Below are 24194 nucleotides of genomic sequence, written 5' to 3' on the forward strand. Positions count from 1 at the left end.
ATTCTTCTTTTAACTCTTATCCGCACCCAATGGTGCACAGAGCATTGCATCGTATTGACGCAGTGTTATCATGATTGTTAATTAGGTGCAAGGTGATCATGCCTGCGCTTCAGGGACCAGTCCAGGGTACTATTAAATAAATATTCTTCAAACCCTCATCCGCACCCGATAGTGCATAGGGCACTGCATCATATAAAGCAGTGTTTTCTTGATCGTTAACATATGAAGGAAAGGTGATCAGCCCCCAATCAAATAAATATTAGAGTGTAAAATCACTCATCAATATTTATTTTCACCCCCACCCAGTGAAAATCGAACCCGGAACCTCCAGTACAGTAGCTAAACACGCTAATCATTACACCACAGAGGTGGACATTAGAATATTTTTTCAAATTACATCACCTTTTTTTCCATCTTGGTAATTATTAGAATAATTACTAAGATAGAAAAAAGATAACATGAAAAATTTTTGGCGTTTGACAAGCATATTTGCTCAGTTATTAGTATTTTTTTCAATTGAATCTCTTAAGTAATAAATTATTTTTCTCGTTTTAATTTGGATAGCCACCGATGGTCAAACGCCTTCCAGTGGCACGGGAGACTTTGACAACCATCTGGAGCTGCTGTTGAGGGATAAAGAGAGACTGGAAGATGAGGTGCGAAGTCTGCGGGCGAAACTAGAAGGGACTGTCACTCAGGGGTCACTCATGGAGAGGCTGGAGGCTCAACAGAGGAGAATAACCTCTCTGGAACTAGCCGATAAGGTGCTTTATTTTATCACGCATAATTTAAATTAGATTTAAATAATTCAAAAAAATATACATATCGCTCACTCCTTTCAAGAATGTCATAAATAAAAAATTGACAATTTTCAGTTGTGCATTTTTTCGGAATGCCCAAAAAATGTACTATATCCCAGCGAAAGAAGCATAATTTTAACTTAATATTTACCCGCTTCAGGGCAAATAGTGTTGTTTTTGCATTTTGAAGAAAAGGTATTGTTTGATTATTTTTTTAAATATACTAAATATTTTTCAAATGGAGAAAAAACCTTCAGGTTTTACCTAAATAGATCTGTTGCACAGTAAAAAGTTCAATAAGTGGCTTGATATTTATTTTTAATACATTGTATTATATTTTGAAACTTGAAAAACGTTCTCCTGAAAAATCAAGTTTTTTGATTTATGACGTTCTTGAAAGGAGTGAGCGATATGTAATTTTAATAGGGGTTATTTTTCATATTATTTTTTGACATCTCAATGAGATATAGAGGAATATGGAAGTCTGGGCATTTACACGGCTTATGACAGTCATAGGCTCGGTTAAGTGATCATTTTGTGGACAAGTGGTTTCCTCCCAGCGATATGAGCAAATGCTGAGAAGTTACTGACTGGCCCACACTAGATTATCCCTCCCAACACAGATTCAAATAAAAACATACTTATTTAGTAAGAAGAAACAAAAATCCACTAATTGATCTATAAACCTTGTACATAATAAGCAAGGTAAATAATAAATGCAATTCTCACCAAAAAAATAATAAATACAAAAGGCTTGGAGATGGATATTTGGATTGGGGACTTGTTACATTACGACAGTGTTCCGCAAACTTTTTCTATTCAAGAACCTACCAAATTAAGAAATTTCAGAGGTGCATATTTACCATATTGTGTTTAATGGCGACAACGAAGGCGATACAGGAATGAACATATAAACAGAATGTCAGAAGACAGACTTCCACGTATCGCCCTTCAAGGCAACCCTGAAGGACGCAGACCCCCAGGCAGACCTCCGAAAAGATGAAAAGACAGCTGGGAGTTAACATCCCGAGAGCGACATGCGGAAGCACAAACAGATCCCTAGGATCTACAAAAAGAAGAAGAAGAAGAAGAAAATGTTTAATGGGAAATATGAGCCTACTTAACCGAGCATAGGCAATCAAAATTTCTAGCAATTTTGTTATTTTCACAAAACTAGACTTTTCCGTGACACACCAACTAATCATCATGGTACACCAGTGTGCCGCAGGACACACTTTGCGGAACAATGCATTACGGAACCATACATGGCACAGATCTTGTAACAGAATATTAATAAGCTACCCTTCATTTCAGGGTAAAGACGTGCTGGTGTCTGAGTACGAGCGCTTGCTGGAGCAGAACTCTTCGCTGGCCAAGAGGAACCTCAAGCTGGAGTCGGAGGTACTGGACACACAGCTGCTCACACTCGGCAAGAGGCTGGATCCCGATGGCAGCGAAGGAGAGAGTGCCTGCTGCAGGAGGAATCGACTCCAAAAGGAGCATCTACAGAAGTAAGTGCGGGAGGAGACTTCAATTTGTATGGTTGTGTGACTCAAACTCAAAGACTTGGTTCTCTTTTACATGCTTATTTGATAAATTATTGGTTTAACTGTATTCAAACGCTCTAAAGTCCAAATTCAATTTCCTAAATTGGTGAAATTTAACCATCAAATAAATAAGGGGAAGGTTTACCTTATATATTATGTATTTATACCACCCACATTTTTTTCTTCTTCAAAATACTTAAATATTAAAGTATTAATATTAATATTTAAGTACATTTATGAACATTGCCGTATTTATTGAAGGTAAAAATTATTAGGTACTGTTAACTTTATATTTAAGTACATTTATGAACATTGCCATATAAATTGAAAGGTCAAATGAGTAGGTACTGTTATTTAAGTACATTTATGAACATTGGCATATTTATTGTAGGGACAATTGATTAGGTACTGTTAACTAGTGAAACTTAAAAAAATATATATTTAGAGAAGGCATTCAAATATTTTATTTCTAAGTTTAAACAAATTACTTTCATTCTGTTTTCTCTAAATACCTACGAAAGTATAATTTCTTTGATCACATCTTCCATTTTTAGAGATTATGAGCTAAAGTTATCATTATCTCTAGAACCATGCTTCTCTGCATTGCGCTCTTATTTTAAAACTGTCTAATAGGCCATAAGTCCTTTAATTATATCTACTGTTTGTTTTTACTGTTTATATTTACAAACATTTTTATAATTTTCTTTTGAATTCTTTGATATAGAAAAATAAAGAATAAAAATTGTATTGATCTGATTAAGGGTATATCGTACATTATTTCCCTATCTTTTCTCCTGCCTGCAGACAAGCCTCTAAAAATAGAAGCTTTGCAGTTTGTTCTTTTAAAAAGTAACATATAATTTAACAACATTAAAAAGAAAAAAAGTCATAAAATAGATTATGATGATATTTTGAATTTACAGCTATGTAAAGTTACTCAAGGAAGAAAACAGTCAACTCATATCTCGGAATATAGAGCAGCCAGTTTTGGATGTTACGTCAACAAAGACTTGTTCAGTTTCACACGCCAAACGTATATCAGATTTGGAAAGGACTGTTCTCACGTTGAGAGGTAACACTTCATATCTTTATTTTGTTTTATTTATTTAAAGCAGGCCTGGCCGATCCAAATTGCACCCCGGGCCGCATCGAGACCTAAATTTTTCCTAAGGGTCGCATGTAGATAGTCATATTAAAAAAAAATACAATTAATTTTATACTTATTGATTGTTTTTAAAAGTATTATAAACAATTTGAATGCAGAATGTTTTTAAACTACCAATATAACAAGATTATTTACATTTTTTAATATAGTCAAACAAACAGTGACCCATGAAAAACACAACAAAAATGTTTTTTCCATTACATGTCTGTATTTCGTTTGATGATTTTTTTTGTTGATACAACGTCCGTTTTATTTAAAAAAAATTATCTGCAAACATGGTGTTTTCAGGACTCATTGGCGGATTGCAGGCTGAAAATAAACGGCTTCTGATGGGATCAGGAAAATTAAAACGGAGTCCGGTTCATTCCAGCAATATTGAAAAGGTTTTTATTTTGTTATTTTTTTCACTTTCAATTGAGTAGAAAAAAAATAAGTTTTTTAGCCAATGGCGGCAATCGGTAGAAGATTAAATCTTCTACCAATTTGAGCTTTTTCGAGAGATTTTTGTAAGTGAACTGTCGATCGGCATGAGTTTTGCAAGAGTATTGATTTTTCAACTCCATTTTATTCTTAACTTAATGAGTTTTGGTAGATTCTGTTAAACATACATGTTAAAATTTTAAATTTGCCATTTGCAAATTACTGCTATGGGCTAAAAAACTATTTTTTTTTCAACATAACATGGTTTGCAAGTTGACTACTCAATTCTGATGAGAATTTTTCATTTGCTCATTATTTTTTTTAGGTCATAGAAGAACTTCAAACAGAAAATGAGTCATGCAGAAAGATAATAAACGAGAAAGATGAACTATTAGAGAGGGCCAAGTTATTATTACGGAAAGCCATTGATAAGGAAAAACTGCTACTAAAAGAGGTACCTTACTCCGTTCTTTATATTAACGTTTTCCAAATCTCTGTTTCCGATTGTACGATTAAATTTTTCATTTCACATCATCAAAATTAACTTAGGATGGATTTAGCAGTTTGTTAAAGTATGTGCCATGTAAATTTTTACATCATGTATTTTATTGAGGTTTTTCTAAAATTTTTCCTTGACAAAAATGCCAAAAGTAATTAACCATGAAAAGGACTTGACAATGTTTTGATATATTTCAATGTTCTGCAAGAGAGTTCTACGACACAGGTACAAAAAATGGTATACTGCATGAAAAACGCATTAATCGTTAAAAGTGATTATGTAGAAAATTACCTTACCAAAAATGTACATGTTTATGCGAATAAATGTGTTTCAACTTATGAAAGGAACAGAGATCTTATTTTATAGACAACCTTCGTATTTCATTAGTATCTAAGTCACATTTAAATTTTAATTAATTATCTGTTTGCTTTGGTAATACTATTAAAACCCGCCATCACCTTTGAGATTAATTGATCGCAATTGAATTTTTCTTTAATTTATTGTGTTATAAAATATGTAAAGTGAATAATAAAAAATCTTTCTTTCAGATTTCATCTCTAAAAGAAAAATTAAATTCATCTGGAAATTAAACATATAATTTTTGTAAACGTCAAAAAATAATAAAGGAAATATTTTATTAAGTGTTAATTTTTGTGCATACTTAAATTAAGAAAAATGAAGAATACACATGTGAAAATGCAATGATTTTACCAAAGAATCTATGAAACTAGTCAGTTTTCTATATAATAAATCTATTTATAATTATTTTATTGGAATTTTATTTATTATTAGTAAAAGTTTTCATTGATTTATATAATTCAGCACTTTTACATAACCCTGCTTGTATTTAAAACAATATTATTCTGACTTTTTATATTCCTCACCCTCAGTTTATATGAAAAAAGTGCAATAAACCTTTTTTTTCAATAAAATACTTTTTGATTTTGTCTTTTTTCTTATGTAAAAGTTTATTTGATTTTCACTTTATAAGTATTGATAGAACCTAAAAAATTAAAATTGAAAAGGAAAGAAGCTTGATAATGGAATACATATTTGAAATTGTCCTTATAAAATCCGAATAACTACATTAATATATTTTAAGTGAAATTATTATGCAACAGTAATCTTGAAAGAGTTAACTCTTGATCTAGGTATTTGTTATTTGTATTTGTAAAGAAATGTATGCTGCAAAACCTGATATACTAGTTCTCAACTAGTTCAATGAAATAATTCTTCTCACATTTGCAGTAATTATGAATTCCATCGCAATATCTACTTCACCACGCTCAACATTTTTCAAGCAACACGAAAACCTAAGGTACTTGCTGCATATAATGTAATGTATACAGTGAGTGTTCTGTTCAAACAAAAACAGTTAAATTATACATATAAGTAGTCCACTTGCAAACCACATCATGTTAATTTTTTAAAGTTTTTAAGCCAATAGCGCCATTCACCATTCGGTAAAAAATTAAAAATAGTAACGTCCATATTAAACATAATCTGCCAAAAACTCATTAAGTTAGGAATAAAATGGAATGGAAAAATCAATACTTTTGCTAAACTTGCTATGCCGATCGACAATTTACTTTTTAAAATCTCAAAAAGTTCAAATCAGTAGAAAATTTAATCCTCTACCGAATACAGCCACTGGCTAAAAAACTAAATTTTTTAACATTATGTGGTTTGCATGTGGACTATTCATATAACAGATTAAAAAAAATATATGTATGAATATGAACAAGGCAATAATAATAACAAAAATAATTTTTAGGATAATTGTGACTTTATTACTTAAAAGAGTTAAGTATTTTTAATGAAGTATTTTTGTATCACCAGTAAATCAAACTATGGACGGATCTTGCAGGAACATTTACAGTAATACTCCCTTTGTCTTTTTCTTGAATGGTGAGCGTCTTTTCATTATCATATCTGCACAAAAAGAAGTGTTTTTTATTCTTGTTTTGTTACATTACATTAAAAGTAGATAAAGGTTAGATAAAATTAATAGATACTGAGTTAAAACAAGCATGGTTTTATTCTAGGTCCAAGAATATAAAGAAGGAAGATGAATTTGGAATTCATTTGTAAGGAATCAGAGAAAAGGAAAAATATGCCAAATACCTTTTTTTAAAATAGACTGATCTTTAGAATTATTAGATAAATGTTCACAACTACCAACTTGCATGATCTAAATTAATTGCCATTACTTAAAATAAAAATTCATTAGGCGTAGTATTATTTGTAATCAACTACCTACATATTTTTATCTAAAATTAATTGCCATTTTTAAAAATAAAAATTCATTAGGCTTTGTTGGCACTATTTTTAAACAACTACCAACTTAATCATGTTCTAAAATTAATCGATATTATTAAAAATAAAAATTTATTATGCTCGGTTGGTACTATTTGTAAATAACTTCCAACTGAATAATCATGATCTAAAATAAATTGCCATTATAAAAAATCAAAATTCATTAGGCTTGGTTGGTACTATTTGTAAACAACTACCAACTTAATCATGATAAAAAAAATTAATTGCCACTATTATAAATCTAAATTCATTAGGCTAGGTTGGTACTATTTGTAAACAACTACCAACCTAGTCATGATAAAAAATTGCCATTATTAAAAATTAAAATTCATTAGGCTAGGTTAGTACTATTTGTAAACAACTACCAACTTAATCGTAGTAAAAAAAATTAATTATCATTATTAAAAATTGAAATTCGTTAGGCTAGTTGCGTTGCTACTATTTGTAAACAACTACCAACGTAATCATGATTTAAAATGAATTGCCATTATTAGAAATAAAAATTCATTAGGCTCGGGTGGCACTATTTATGCTACCAACTAAATTACCACTACAATTACAACTACCAACTAAATTATGATTTAAATTGATTGCCATTAATAAATAATATATATATATATATATATATATATATATATATATATATATATATATATATATATATATATATATATATATATATATATATATATATATATATATATATATATATATATATATATATATATATATATATATATATATATATATATATATATATATATATATATATATATATATATATATATATATATATATATATATATATATATATATATATATATATATATATATATATATATATATGTATATATGTATATATGTATATATGTATATATGTATATATATATATATATATATATATATATATATGTATATTTATATACATATATATATATATATATATATATATATATATATATATATATATATATATATATATATATATATATATATATATATATATATATATATATATATATGTATATATGTATAATATATATATATATATATATATATATATATATATATATATATATATATATATATATATATATATATATATATATATATATATATATGTATATATGTATAAATATATATATATATATATATATATATATATATATATATATATATATATATATATATATATATATATATATATATATATATATATATATATATATATATATATATATATATATATATATATATATATATATATATATATATATATATGTATATATGTATATATGTATATATGTATATATGTATATATATATATATATATATATATATATTATATACATATATATGTATATATGTATATATGTATATATATATATATATATATATATATATATATATTTATATACATATATATATATATATATATATATACATATATATATATATATATATATATATATATATATATATATATATGTATATATGTATAAATATATATATATATATATATATATATATATATATATATATATATATATATATATATATATATATATATATATACACATATATATTAGGCACCGTTTGCTCAGTTGGTAAAACTTGTATAAAGGACATGACTACCAATATCATATAAAAAAGGAAAAAATAGATGGATAGGTACTAACGGATTATAAAATATGATGGTTATTCCATTATCGGGTCTAAGAAATGCGACATTATCAATGAAACCATTGATTTCCTGTATTTCTATCCTTTTAGACCCTCTCGGTATGAATTTACTGAAGTGTCCAACAGCATAAAACAGTGGCTGTTTTAAGAATTCATCATTTTCTGGCATGACTATAACTCCTGCATCCACATAGTTGTCAAACCAATTCGGTCCACCTTGTCTATTCAGAGCTAAATTCCAGTCAATCCATCCCACGCACCAATGATTTAAATCCTGAAAACAGTTGCATTTAATTATTTTTTCTTATGCCTCTCCATAATATAAAGGTTAGCCACCAATCTAAATTATCTTGGTTCACATTCAAATATCCTGCGATAAAGCTATATTTCCATGGCCTGTATTATTTTATTGTTGCCGAGGGTCTAACTTTCAAAATTTTATATTGTCCAAGTTGCTTGTGTTTAAAAATAGAAATCAGAGTAGGTTCAGGTTCAAACCAAGATACTCTGCTCAGGACCATGTCACTGTTCATAGGACAAGAATCCTACTCAAAATGTTACAATATCTTGACAAGTATATAAAAAAAACATTGTCAAATGACTAGGTTATATTTTTGGTAGGATACTCACCTCCAAAATATCTTTGATGTACATTTCCGCTCTTTCCCAAGATCCAAGTTCAACCTTTTCTGTCTGCCATGGTTTATCACCTATTACATAAAATGACTGATTATCCCTCTTTATAATAATAAAAATAAATAAATAATACTAAGTAGGTGCTACTTATTCAAATTTTAAGAAAGTGTGCGGAGTGCTGCTTAGTCCACTGTAAAGTGTACTAATTGTTTAAAAAAATTGTGAAAGTTAATGTTTCAATAGACCCTTAAGAGATACCATTAGTTAATTACAAAGATAATCAAGGAAAAAAGTACCACATTCTATTTGTTTTAGTTTTTTTTCATACAGAAATAAGAAGATACTATAAATATTAATTGTCTTACCCACACAAGCCTCCGTTCCTATTATATACTTATCGGGGAAGGCATTATGTGTTCTGTCTAATGAAGACGGGCCAATCAAAGTATCCCAGTACCAATGGACACCAATGCCATCTATATACTGCATTGTATCAGGATTTTCTGCAAGCTGTCAAGCAATATTTGATTTCAAAATACTTCTCCAGAGAACATTGATACTCATATGATAGTTTTTAAATGAAATATAATAATTCTTACCCATTCAATCCACCAAGGAAGGCTAAATCTTTGATCATCAAGTGCTAATATATTAACCTTGGAGAAATCAGGATCGTTCTTTATGGTTGGACCTAAGTTATTTGCTATCCACGTGGCCTAGAGAAGCATAGTTTATTAATAACTACATACATTATTTCATGAGCATTATTCTGAACCAATATTTTTACTTTATTCAAAGTACCTGTTCGGAGGGCATCCACCCCAGGGAATTGAATGCCATGATAGGGATAATACCATTGCTAGGCTCGTTGCCCGTTGAGATAGCCCAGATATTTATGCCAAACTTTTTGTATTCCTGTAAAAATCTAAAATAATCATTAACAATTATTAATCTTTCCACAATCAAACTTGAATTAACACACCTTCTCATCTGCACCCAATTGTGCATAGGGCACTGCAAGACATTATTAGAGTAAGTATAGATCATACAGAATGCTATATTTATTGTTAATTACATGAAGGCAAGGTGAACCACCCTGCATACTACTCTAAAATATTATTAAATAAATATTAGAATGAAAAATCACTCAATTATTTTGTACTCCCTGGGAATTAACCCTTTTGCATTGGAAAGTTTTTTGTATGTGCAGTGTGCAAACTCTAACAAACTCTAACTCTATCAAATTCCAAGGCTTATTACTATTTGATTGTACTTAACTTGATTCTAGTTTAATTATATTGAAATGTAATTTTTTTTTTTAAAGTATTAAGTAAAGACTTTTTTTTCTTGGCACCATAGCGGCGACACTAAAGTTGTCTGGCAAACCAGGCATGCCACCTCTATAGCGGTACTAAGAGTCAACCCTTTAAAGTTTGATCCAGACTTCAAGCATGGTAAACATATTATCACAAGTAGATGATATTGTTATTCAAGATTTGCACACTGGGGTTTGAATTTAAATGATAGTTTGATCAAATTATACAAGGATAATTTATAAAGATAATAAAAACCACTGCTGGATACACCATTCGTCACCTGATAGATCAGGTGAAATGGAGTGATATATAGTCCGAAACATCCATAATAAATCTAGTAATTGCCACCCTCAGTAATGATTGAAAATAAGAATGTATATTATGGAAATAAAAATAAATAATATTTCCTTACTTGAGATGATAGTCTGCCCATGTTTGATAGTACTTCTTGATCAACCTAGACTCTCCACCAAACTCTCCGTTAGTCTTCATCCAAACAGGAGGAGACCACGCAGTTGCCAATATCATCAGGTCATCAGTGGACAAATCTGATGCTCGTTTTATAAGAGGAATCTGAACAAAAAATGTGAATGAATGGACACCATAAATGCTACAATTCTCGAACGGCATGGAGAATAGAATGCCTCACCACTCTGTCCTTGAAAACAATTTTCACCTTGTATACATTCAGGCATCTCCTCATACATACCTGCTGATTATTCCAACTTTTGACCTGACCACCTTTCAAATATAATAAATACTTGATCATGCCAAGTTTTCCTCTGCTACTATTTCCAACTGCCTTATAAATCTGTTCTTTCCTCACTCATTGGTTCCACATGTTAAAACCATTTTTAACACACCTTTCTTAATTTTATCGACAATCACTATCACAGCATGCAAACAATACCACCTTTCACCACCATAGCACCATTTACACACTCAAAACTACACTAAGGTTAGTTTTGTACACACTAAAACTACTCTATGCTTCACTTCCATACACTAGGGTTGGTTGGCTCATAAGCTTTTATTTGCTACAATTGATTTAAGTGAACTATTCACTCTGTTCCCAGCATTCATTCTCCATATCTTTATCAATCAAAATATAATACAGGAGGAAATAAAATGGAAGAGAGGAAGAGGAAATAGAAGTGGCTATGTGGACTAGTTTAAAGAGAATACCGGAATCATATTGTACAAAACTACTGATGTAAATAACACATTCTAGATTCTCAATGCTATATTAAATTTGAACTCACTTTTAGTAAAAAGTCTTCATCTGTGAGTGTAAAGTTGGAAAGATTTTCATCGTCTGTAGGCTGCATGTTGTAGGCATAAGGGTGCGTAGAGAAATCACTCCCGCCTATCGGCACCCTACCCACATTAAACTCCAACCCTTTTTCACTATAGTATGACCTATGAAGCAAGGAAAATCACAGTATTGATATGATGACGAGCTTATTCAAACCATTAAATAATCATAAAATAAAGTTAGTTTTATTTTAAAAAGTTTTATAAAATGTGCCACAAACTATCTGCAAAAAAACATTCAACACAATATCAATTTGTATTTAACCTTAAGACGCTCATAAGCCGCGTGCAATAAGGGTAGCACCCTTCCCAAGCATTTTTGTGAAATATTCGCACGACTTGCTACCTACGCGTAGCTACTAAAATATTTATTGGAACCAAAAATAAAATGATGGATTGGTATCTCAAAGAAATTATTTACATAAGCTAAAATTCATATTTTGAAAGGTTAAAAAGAAGGGGACACATCATTGAATGTTACGTTAAATAAATAAAATAATTGACTTTTAATGCTTGTGTTATTTATTTTATTGACAGCAATTAAAAGTATTTATTCCATTACTACTATAAATTATTCTTACTAAATTATAAAAATCAAGAAATGCCCAATAGGGTGTTTCACACGGTTGTATGATGATAATCAAATAATTTAAAACAGATTATTATGAATATTTATATTTTCTAAACTTGATCTCAATATTTTATTTATTGTTTCGGCATTAACTTTGTGGTAAGACATGTTACAATGATTAAAGAAAACACTTCGTTTTTTACCACTTGAGTTTTATTATAGACTACATGTTTCAGAAGTTAAACTTCCATCATTCAGGTCTGTATATGTTATTATACAGACCTGAATGATGGAAGTTTAACTTCTGAAACATGTAGTCTATAATAAAACTCAAGTGGTAAAAAACGAAGTGTTTTCTTTAATCATTGATCTTAATACATTAATAGTACAATAACATTATTAGAATCATAAAAATATGCTTTAATATTCAATACATTTATAACATTGTTTTAAACCTTTGAATAGACCCTATTACACACGAGAACATTAAATGAACTTTATGGGTTCTTTGCAATTTTTTGTATTACCTGACAAAGTTCTCTTGTGCTTCTTTACTTAGTGATAATAAATTAATTCCTGCGGCATCTGTAAATGATCCTCCAAATCCTTTTATTGTCTGAAAGGGTTTTTCTCTGTTAATTTGAATAACTGGAGTTTCTGGAATGTTTTCAAAATTAAGTTATTTGCATTAGTGTAAATCCCTTAAACAATATCTTTGCTGACCTTTAAAACAAATTAAAAGCATTCACAAAAATATGCCATTTTCTGCCTGCCAATTTATAAATGCATTTGTAGTATGTAGAGTCAATCATTATATACGGGTTACCAAACAATAAAATGACTGGACTGCTGTCAGTATTAAATGCTGCAGTGAGACTGATTTTAATAAATTTTAGACACAACATTCCACTACTTCATTGTTTGGCTTTCCCAAAAGTATGAAGTATTTATCCTATTTGCTTGTTCATAAAGAATATTCCTGAATATCTAAAGAAACTTTACATCCCAGACAAATTGAGTGTTGAAGCTCTAACGCTTTGATCAGCTACAACAACTGTCGTGGGTAAAGTGGTCTTGCTAGCTCGCAACCAGTGCATTAAATTTTGCAAATGTGGGCTTTTGCGGGCACAAAGGTATGGATTGCTCTTCCACAGGTGGTTAAAAACTGTGAGAATGGAATGATCTTTATAAAAAAATTATAAACACATTTACAATATTTTGAGTGTGTCCAAATACTTGTTCACAAAATCTGGATTATCTCCAATTACAGGAGTTATTTTCATATAATTTTTTGACATCTCATCAAAGATGAAGAAGAATATGGAAGTCTGGGCATTTACGGGGCTGATGACCGTCATCGGCTGGTTTAAGTGATCACTTTACACACGTGTAACATTCACCAATTCTACCCATTATTGACAACCACACTACTCAAATTCTTGGAAGTTCTTTATATATGAACCAATTTAGAAACCTTGTTCTTGAATCACTAGAACTTCACTAGATTTAACTTCTCTTATATTGCCCAGACTTCCATATTCTTCTTCATCTTTGATGAGATGTCAAAATATTATGAAAATAACTCCTGTAATTGGAGATAATCCAGATTTTGTGAACAAGTATTTGGACACACTCAAAATATTGTAAATAAATTATCTGGTCAAATTATAAGCTTAAATAATAAAAATGAAAATGGTATTTTCTGGCGTTTCTCATGTGTGTGATTATAATCCAGGATTTGGACCTCACATACTAATATAAGAGTTTCTGCTTAGTAAAAAACTTCTTTACATCTCACCAATAGATGTCTCTAGTGAAGTTCTAGTGATTCAAGAACAAGGTTTCTAAATTGGTTCATATATAAAGAACTTCCAAGAATTTGAGTAGTGTGGTTGTCAATAATGGGTAGAATTGGTGATATACGTGTGTAAAGTGATCACTTAAACCAGCCGATGACGGTCGTCAGCCCCGTAAATGCCCAGACTTCCATATTCGTCTTCATCTTTGATGAGATGTCAAAAAATAATATAAACACATTTGTTGACATAATCATTCCCATAATTTTTCTTCCAAATTAAATCACAGAATTATATTTGAGAGTTAAAACACCCTTGAGGTGGTATTTTACGAAGATGACATAAATAATTGTTATTTAAGGAAAAAAACACATTTGTAAGATTATCCTAAATTATATGAGGTTGGACGGGGATCAGGACCGTCGAGGCGCTGTATAGAGCTGCCCGAGACAAGGACAATTACTCTCAAGTGATAGTCGACGTCAGGGGGACCTGGCATGGCACGTAAAGAAGAAGAAGAAGAAGATTATCCTGCATGGTAATTTTTATATTCAAAATATGAAATGTGATGCATTTGATACTTACTGATTATTTTTAATTTTATTTAATTATCTATGACAGTACATTCATCAGATATGCAATTCAATCGGTTGAAGTAATCATTGTTTACCGTTTTGACTGCTAGATTACACAATATTATTTATTTTCATAATGATCTAATTACTATGTGTCATTATATTATATAAGAAATGTCAGGTGTAAGATAATAAAACCATTAAATTGTATACAAATTACATTAGGTATTGAACAAAGCCAAAATAGAGTAAACTGTAGTGTAACTAGCTACTAGGGTTCATCTGATCTCCCTTCTTTGCAAATCAAATTATCACCTTGCAACAGAAATGTTTAAAAAAAAAATGTTTTGATAAAAGAGAATTATTCCTATGGTGAAATTGAGTCAAAATGAAAAGTCTAAGCAGGTCTTTAGGCAGAGAAAATATCAACTCGAACACTCTATTCAAAATATTAAGTGGTCATACAATGTACTTTCATAACTGTGTCAAATGAAATTCAACATTTTAAACCGCAGACTTATAAATAATAAGTGCTATTTTTCAATATCCATAAAAATATATGGTTTTGAAAGTCTTATGTCTTATGTTAATTCGAGGCAGAAATTCGAATCCGTGAATAAATTTAGGAGATTAATACTTTAAACGAATGAACATTTACATTATCATTAATAAACAGAGATTGAATAACTTACCGGCATAAACGATAACTTTACTAATCCAATCAATAATTCCCTTTGGTTTAGGAGTGCTGAGAACTTTCTTTTGTACGTCTCCAAAGGTTTTTTCAAATCGAAGACCTTCCTAAAAATGAGAACAGTGTTATAACCTTATATCTGCTGAATGCATTCTCTATTTCAAATCTCTGTCAAGAAAAGTAGCCAAAATTGTTGACTCAAGAGATTTTTGTGTCCAAATCATGTCTTAATATATTTCAACTTTCCCAAGAGACGTCTCTTCCTACTTCAGTATTGAACACTGTTGAAAATCCTTGACTTTGACTAAAGAAATGACTAGACCAGTGTTTTTTCCACGGAAACGCAAGACGTGTTAAAACGGTTAAGATATTCACTAGCAGATAACAGAGTTTCTCGGTTTGTACCCACTCTACCACAATTTGATACCTATTTCTAATAATAAGGCGCTTAGGCTCACAGAAATAGTATGAAATTGAAGTATTTTTGTAAATAATTAAAACACAAATATTTCTCTATAAAAAAAAAGAAATGTATAACCCAGTTCTTTAGACATGTTGCGCGTGTCAACGAGGATAGCCTGGAACGAGTGATTGTGATCAGTAGCCCAGAGAGGAAGAGAGGGAGAGGAAGATCCCCACACGATGGACCGATCAAGTTAAGGCAGCGCAGCAGACTCCTCAGTGGATGGAGCACTACGTGCAGCATAGTCAAGAGATAGCTGGAGAAGAGTCATTGCATCCACAACCCTCAGTAATGAGGAATAAGACGGAGAAGAGATGTACCTAATAACTACGATAAATAATAAATGCAAATCCTATCTAAAAGAATAAAAGAAGGTCAACTTACACTGCTGGAGGTGAAGAGAACATATTTGCCGGGTGACAATGGATCCACGCTAGACACCTCGTCACAATACGATGCGTTGCACACACATACCACAGAACTGTGGTTGTACTTTCGTGCCAGGCAAGGCTTGTCTTGGCCTGAAAATGAATGCTACCCATTTAGAGATGTGCCTTATGGGTACCTGATACTTTTTTGGTTACCTAATTGGAATGGTATTTGCTAATTCTTCTCAGTTTGTATTTCTGACTAGCTTAAGTTTGTGGTATCAAATTGTCCAATATATTAGCAGCTAGAAATATGTGCACTAATTGACGTCACTAGCTTTAAGTGATCCAATCCAAAAACCGAATTCAGTAACAACTTATTTTAAAGAAGTCATTATTTAAACAGTTTTTAAAAAAAGATCCCCCATCTCTGTGCTTATTGTGGATATTTTTTTTATACATGAATATCATTTCACATAATGATGAGTAATAATAAAAATAATTGTGTACTACAAATTAAAAACAACACCAGTTTTGGCAGATTTTTTTAAAAATTCTTAAACAGAAATCCAAAAAGTATTTTTGCATTGTGTGAGTATAATGTAAGAAAGAATAAATGCTGTAAATTAATTTTCTTTCAGTGATACTTATACCCCTTACCGCACCCCAATGGTGCATAGGGTACTGCTTCATATAAACGCAGTGTTATCTCGATCGATTACACATGAAGGAAAGGTGATCAGCCCTCCACTTCAGGTACCAGTCCAGTGTAATATTGAATAAATATTAGAGTGAAAAAATCACTTTATATTTATTAAACCCCCCTGGGAATCGAACCCGGGACCTCCAGAACGGTAGGCGAGCATGCTGACCATTACACTACGGAGGCGGACGAGATTCAGTGATACTACGTGAAAAATAAAATAAAAATATTACAAAAAATTATGTTTCGTTAATTTATGAAAAATCTTTTTGTCTTTTTTTTTAGCACAGAATGGTAAATAAGGTTATATTTTTTTATTAAAATAAAAATTAACTTTGATTTTTGCTGTCTCATTACTGCTTATTCTATTCTTTTCTGGGGCTATTCTGTAACCTGTCTAATCTTTTTTTTAAATTATGATTACTCACGTAAAAATATCGCAATATTGAAATATTCTACATACCTAAGGCATTTACCATCAGATATCCAAAAATTAGTAGCAATATCAAATATTTGAAACTGAACATTTTTTGACATGAGTTGACTGCTCCAAAGAAAAAAAATGCTGAAAAGGAGAGAGAAAAAAATATTAAGGAATTTATAAATGTGAAGATGTAAATAGCTTTCCCTTGTTTAGCACAGGCGACCAAAGCAACCTTGATATTCTGTTAATATACAAAGATACCTCGTTTCTCTTAAGACACATCTTGATAAGTTAACCTCAAAGTATTTCCTGTATGTAAAGTATATCTTGCACTAACCACTACACTACTGATTTGATGTTAACCTGCAGACATATCCGTAAGTGCGTTACAGTAGAACCATGTATGTAATTGGATCACTTATTACAGTATGTAATATTAGATTGAAATGTAAAAAAGACAGGCACCGTGGCGTAATTGGGTAGACGCTCTACTGCGAAACTAGCGTTGGGGGTTCGATTCCCTCCAAGTGCAAATAAATTCAAGAAAGATTTATTTTTGATTGGTCTGGGTGTTTGTGATTTACTTTTCACATTTACATACTTTCCCTATCCTTACTATCCTACCTGCAGACAAGACTCTAATAGAGGCTTTGCATGTTATTCTTATTTAAAAAATATGTAAAAAAAATGCTCGTACAACGTAACTACTGAAGTGTAAAGCACTATGTAACATATGAACTGTATTACAAATTTCTCGGCCAATCGGAACTTTTCCGAATCCAAATAAGCCACAGCCCCAATTATTTCAGATTTCAGGGGTTCTACTGTAATGAACTATGACTGTCGCCATTACGGATATGTCTGGGTCGGATATCGCTCACTCCTTTCAAGAACGTCATAAATAAAAAATTGTCAATTTTCAGTTGTGCATGTTTTAGGAATGCCCAGAAGTACTATATCCCAGCAAAAGAGGCATATATTTAACTTGTAAATTGTACATTTCACTCACTCCTTTCAACACCGTCATATATCAAAAATCATCAATTTTATCATTTTTTCGGAATGCCCAGAAAATGTACTATATCCCAACAAAAGCGGCATATTTTTAACTTTATATTTACCCGCTACAGGGCAGGAAGAGTTGTTTTTGCATTTTGAAGAAAAGGTATTGTTTTATTACTTTTTAAAAAAATACTAAATATTTTTCAAATGGAGAAAAAACCGTCAGGTTTTACCTAAAAAGATCTGTTGCACAGTAAAAAGTTCAATAAGTGGCTTGATATTTATTTTTAATACATTGTGTTTTATTTTTAAACTTTATATCAAATCCAAATATTTATATAAATTTATAATAAATTTATATAAATAAAATTTATATAAATTTATAGCAAATCCAAGATTATGGTTTTTGAAAGAGAAGAATGCAGATCTGAATGTGAAATATTGGTAAACGGGGAGATTTTGGAACAGGTAGATGATTTCGTGTATTTGGGTAGTATGTTTTCTAGGGATGGAAAGATTGATAGAGACATAGAAAGGAGAGTGAATGCTGGGAACAAAGTGAATGGTGCACTGAAATCAGTTATAGCAAATAAAAACCTAAACTGGCAGTGCACAACGGAGTCCTGGTTCCAACTCTAATGTATGGAAGTGAAACATGGAGTTGGCAAAAGAAGGATGAATGTAGACTGAATGCAGTCGAAATGCGATCTCTCAGAAGAATGTGCGACAAAACGATGTATGATAGATGTGCGAATAGTGAAATAAGGAAGGAATGCAAAGCTAAGATAAGCATTATCGATAAAATTAAGAAAGGTGTGTTGAGATGGTTTGGACATGTGGAACGAATGAGTGAGGAAAGAACGGTAAAACAAATTTATGAGGCGAATGTTAGTGGGAAAAGAAGCAGAGGAAGACCGAGAAAAACATGGCACAATCAGGTATGCCAAATACTTGAAAGTGGTCAGGTTAGGAGTCGTAACAATCGGCGGGTATGTATGAGGAGATGCATGAACGTGGAAGAGACGAAGAATGTCTGCAAGGACAGAGTGGTGTGGCGCTCTATTCTCTCTGCCTACCCCTGCGGCGAAGCGGCGTGATGGTTAGTTAGTTAGTTTAGTTAGTTAAAAACGTTCTCCTGAAAAATCAAGTATTTTGATTTATGACGTTCTTGAAAGGAGGGAGCGATATGTCTATAAAGGTTGAAGTAAGGAATGCGTCATCGATATAATTTAACATTTCAAAAGTAACTAATTCATGAATAAATTGAATACATAAACATATAAGTAACTAATATTCCTCAATAGCTATTCTCAATAGCGGTTCTTTATTGAAAGTACAAAACCAATTAATAATTTAGTTATTTACACACAAATCTGGATCCAATTATTTTTTATACATAATTTTAAAAAATTAATCTTACAATTTTTAACCGAAAAAAATTAAGATACCAACATTATGGGTGTGTCCAAAACCTTGTTCATATAAACCTGAACAAGGATTTAAACACACCTAATATTTGTCCGCCCCCGTAGTGTAATGGTCAGCACGCTCGGCTACCGTTCTGGAGGTCCCGGGTTCGATTCCCAAGGGGAGTAAAATAAATATAAGTGATTTTTTCACTGTCATATTTATTCAATATTACCCTGGACTGGTACCTGAAGCGGAGGGCTGATCACCTTTCCTTCATGTGTAAACGATCAAGATAACACTGCGTTTATATGACGCAGTGCCCTATGCACCATTGGGGTGCGGATAAGGGTTTTATTATTATTAATATTGTGAATAAAATATCTGGTCATATAAGCTTGATAAAAATTGCAAATCGTGCATTCAGGCGTCTCCCAGTATGTAAAATAATTTGGGAAGGATCTTGCATACATTTAAAAATAGAAGATTTTTTGCCAAATAAAAAGCTTACAGAAATCAACCGTAGATGCCGCCACGAACTCACACACGAAACAAGGTGTAAATTATGATCAATCGTGGACGGTGAATCTTACATGTCGCTCACTCCTTTCAAGAACGTCATAAATCAAAATACTTGATTTTTCAGGAGATCGTTTTTAAAGTTTAAAAATGTAACACAATGTATTAAAAATAAATATCAAGCCACTTATTGAACTTTTTTCTGTGCAACAGATCGTTTTAGGTATAACCTGAAGGTTTTTTCTCCATTTGAAAAATATTTAGTTTATTTAAAAATATAATTAAACAATACCTTTTCTTAAAAATGCAAAAAAAAAACACTTTCTGCCCTGTAGCGGTTAAAAATTAAGTTAAAAATATGCCGCTTTTGCTGGGATATAGTACATTTTCTGGGCATTCCAAAAACATGCACAACTGAAAATTGACGAATTTTGATTTATGACGTTCTTGAAAGCAGTGAGCGATGTGTGTAAAGCATGACAAGTCGCAAGCCCTGCAAATACCCAGTTTTCTGTATTCTTCTTTCTTTGTTGAGATATCTGTATTGGATTGGCGTCATCGTCGATATATCGACGGCCGCGTGTGTGTGTGTATAAATAAATTTGATTTGTTTTTGCCTATTAATACAGAAATAGTGATTTACATATAAGACTGTTTTTTTTTTTTAATAAAACTGTGTAGCATATACCATATATAAAATTAAGTACATACAAAAATGTCACCTAGATACTTCAATGCTCGTTTCGTGTAAATATTGTAGATACTTTGTCTATGATTTCGACATTTAATATTAACATTATCGGAAAAGTTTGAGAATAGCTCCTAAAAAATAAATAAATAAAAACAATGGTATCCGCTAAAATACAAGTACCTACTCGGCAGTGGCGGTACTTCCCTAGAAGCCCAAAAGCCCGGCTTGCCTAACAACTCCAAATAAAAATGACTAAATCTAGACCAAAATATTAAAAATACATAATTAATGTGTGACTATTTTTAAATTATCGCGCGCTTACATGATTATTAAACACTATGCATGCCATTATATGGTGATGGTACTTATTGGTTATGGTTAATATCTGAGGAAGATATTTTATTATAGTGAACATTTTCTTTATTTCAAGATGATGGCTATACCTTACAAAAGTTACATGTTAGCATATTTTTACAATGATTACAATACATTGTTTATATTTATAATACTTTCTGGGTGCTTACTATACTGGGAATGATATGAGGTGAAGAAATTATAGGTACATCATGTATTCACGAATGTGAAAAATAATGGGCTTGCCTTACTGGTGAACCCTAGGCACGCCACTGCTACTCGGTGACCTACCGACACTAGTGAAAGTAAATATATATGTATTAAACTTTCAAAACGTCTACATGTAAACATGACTAACATATTAAATTTTTAGTACACATTTCGCTCACTCCTTTCAACAACGTCATATATCAATAATCGTCAATTTTCAGTTGTGCCCGTCGCAGTTGTATGTTTTCGGAATGCCCAGAAAATGTACTATATCCTAGCAAAAGCGGGATATTTTAAACTTAATATTTACCCGCTACAGGGCAGAAAGTGTTGTTTTTGCATTTTGAAGAAAAGGGTATTGTTTAATTATTTTTTTAAATATACTAAATATTTTTCAAATGGAGAAAAAATATTCAGGTTTTACTTAAAAAGATCTGTAGCACAGTAAAAAGTTCAATAAGTGGCTTGATATTTATTTTAAATACATTTTATTATATTTTTAAACTTTAAAAACGATCTCCTGAAAAATCAAGTTTTTTGATATATGACGTTGAAAGGAGTGAGCGATTTGTGTATGTACCGTGTACCGTGATGCCTCGCACAACGAACGCAGCGTACAACGAATCTTCTATTCATCTATTACGCGACTCAAAGACTTAAGTGACAATTTTTATTAAGTATACCACCTTTTAAAAAGTCAAAAATTCCTTTTTTTTCTCTCTATTTTCTCAAAACACTCAGTAATCCGAGCGATCCCTTAATCCGAATGATCCCCTAATCCGAACGATTCCATAATCTGAACGATTCACTGCACGATTAGCAAGCTGTCACTGCAGACTGCAATAGTTTTTTGAATTACAGTAAAACCTTGTTATAACGATCTAATTGGGGGGGAGGGATGTCCTTTTAAAAGTCCGTTTTATAAAAATGGTTATTTTTTTTGGTGTCGATAATATGAATACTGTATTTAGAAATAAATAAACAATAAAAAACACAAACAAAATTACACTATTGTCTTTTGACACTCGTCGTGAAGTGACGTTGCTGTTTGATATCGAAGCGCTTGCTTTCGGTAATCCTATTTTGAAAAAGGAATCAAATTTTGTTTGCACTTTAAAATATTGCTATTTTATTATAATCAATGGATCTTTGTCAGACGGGAAGAATATCTAATTTACCATACTCAACCTATAAAGGATTTTATTAGACTCGTTTTGTGTTTATAACAGCCGATATAATTAATGTTTTCATTCATCATTTTCTTTTGGAAAATTCGCCTTAAAAAAACGTCATTTTCGTAAGTTGGCAATGAATGACGTCACAGAAACGATGGAGTTATTTTAATGTTCGTGTCATTGCTAAATTATTGGCAGCTCTATTTGTTGATGTCTATAGTCCACCCTCCCACCCCCCTCCCCTCATTTGTATAACACAAATGGTAGTGTAGTGGTAAACAAACAATACACACTACTACTATTACAGATCTATAAACCATAGACAATAAACCATATGACGTCATAAAACGTTCGATGACGGAAATTTGATGACATATACGAACGCACGTTTTTCGTTTTATTAAAATATCTAAAGTTTAAACCTTCATATCTCTCTTAGTTCCCTTCAGATTTCAATAAGAATGTTATCGATAGTCTTGTGATTTTTCATATTAATTTATTAGCCAATAATCATACATCGTGATATTTATCCATTCTCTAAAATTAAGAAAATGCTTATAATATAACTGTTATCTGATGAATGCTCAATAATTTGACCAGATTTTTTGTCTGTCATATACGTATCCCTACTTTGAAATAGGAATCAAACTGTGTTTGCACTTTTGAAGTTTGCCTTTTAAAAAAAAATATATATAATCAACTCTCTAAAATACGTATACTAGTTGAACTTCGTTATTTGACAAATAGTCAATAATTTGACCGGATTTTTTGTCCGTTATATCGAGGTTTTACTGCAATAGTTTTTTGTATTATGTACCTTTACAAGTCTCGCAAGCTCGCACGTGTCGGACTTCCCGCGTTAATTTGACGTGCGCACGGCGCGCGGTCGCAACTGCTACTGAATAATAGCGTATCTACCTAGGCCTGCTGAGTACGCGCGTAGAGATAGTGTGACTGGACACTAATTCATTTATTGGGTTTAATTTGTGGCGACTGAAGAATGAATGACACTTTCCTGGGAAGCATTCAGACATATTTAAATCAATAAATATATAAATTTTGAAATCTAAAATTTTCTAAAAATGTTCACCGATTACTTTGAAATTTTGACACAACGTTGCGTAAGAATACGAGCGTGTTTTTACATTAATACATAAATAAAATGCAGTAAAACTTCGATATAACGGACCTCTATTTCACGAACTTCGGATATAACGAATAAAAAATGCGGCCAAATGCAAAAAAATTAAAAACATCCTGTCCGTGTCGGGTTGTGGTCCCTTGGTTAGTGTCGCGGACTCTTGAGTCAGAGTTTCTCGGTTCGAACCCACTCTACCACAATTTGACACCTATTTCTAATAATGAGCCGCTTAGGCTCACAGAAACAGTATGAAATTGAAATATTTTTGTAAAAAATAAAAACACGAATATTTCTCTTTTTATTAAAAAATTTAAAGTAGGTCATCGATTGTTTTGAAAATTTTTATCTAAGTTTTTATCTGCTCGAGTTTCTATCTACTAAAAATAAAAATGTTCACATTGTCAT

At 31.1% G+C, this 24194-nt stretch overlaps 2 protein-coding genes and 1 long non-coding RNA gene across 6 annotated transcripts in view; 2 read left to right on the plus strand and 1 right to left on the minus strand.

The window, feature by feature from the left end:
- Cep290 (Centrosomal protein 290kDa) overlaps positions 1-5357 on the plus strand; it is a 38654-nt gene extending 33297 nt beyond the window's left edge. For both annotated transcript variants that reach the window (XM_088269841.1, XM_088269842.1), the window contains exons 28-33: positions 565-764; positions 2115-2311; positions 3271-3419; positions 3801-3895; positions 4258-4386; positions 4980-5357. In XM_088269841.1, the coding sequence (XP_088125967.1) occupies positions 565-764; positions 2115-2311; positions 3271-3419; positions 3801-3895; positions 4258-4386; positions 4980-5021 (812 nt within the window). In that variant the 3' untranslated portion in view covers positions 5022-5357. The remainder of the gene's footprint in view (positions 1-564; positions 765-2114; positions 2312-3270; positions 3420-3800; positions 3896-4257; positions 4387-4979) is intronic.
- Positions 5358-5566: 209 nt separating this feature from the next.
- LOC148303514 (uncharacterized) lies at positions 5567-6916 on the plus strand. 2 transcript variants are annotated; one of them, XR_015838475.1, is made up of 3 exons: positions 5567-5779; positions 6206-6339; positions 6477-6916. It is a non-coding gene; the product is annotated as an uncharacterized LOC148303514 (long non-coding RNA). The 2 variants fall into 2 exon arrangements; XR_015838476.1 differs by having other exon boundaries at positions 5567-5749.
- LOC148303515 (lysosomal acid glucosylceramidase-like) lies at positions 6122-23619 on the minus strand. Of its 2 annotated transcripts, none has more exons than XM_088269834.1 (13): positions 23466-23619; positions 17330-17431; positions 16180-16316; positions 15331-15439; positions 12795-12924; positions 11645-11801; positions 10795-10955; positions 9868-9991; positions 9666-9782; positions 9432-9576; positions 9061-9140; positions 8427-8704; positions 6122-6363 (listed from the first exon to the last, which is right to left on the minus strand). In XM_088269834.1, exons 2-13 carry the CDS (start codon positions 17391-17393, stop codon positions 6264-6266), a joined length of 1602 nt encoding a protein of 533 aa, XP_088125960.1. In that variant the 5' UTR covers positions 17394-17431; positions 23466-23619; the 3' UTR covers positions 6122-6263. The 2 variants fall into 2 exon arrangements, with proteins under 2 accessions (XP_088125960.1, XP_088125961.1); XM_088269835.1 differs by lacking the exon at positions 23466-23619 and adding an exon at positions 22054-22089.
- Between the last annotated feature and the right edge of the window lie 575 nt (positions 23620-24194).

Source organism: Brachycentrus maculatus, unplaced genomic scaffold (genome assembly GCF_059751285.1).
Source record: "Brachycentrus maculatus isolate JH-2025_06_01 unplaced genomic scaffold, ASM5975128v1 h1tg000365l, whole genome shotgun sequence".
Classification (NCBI taxonomy): domain Eukaryota; kingdom Metazoa; phylum Arthropoda; class Insecta; order Trichoptera; family Brachycentridae; genus Brachycentrus; species Brachycentrus maculatus.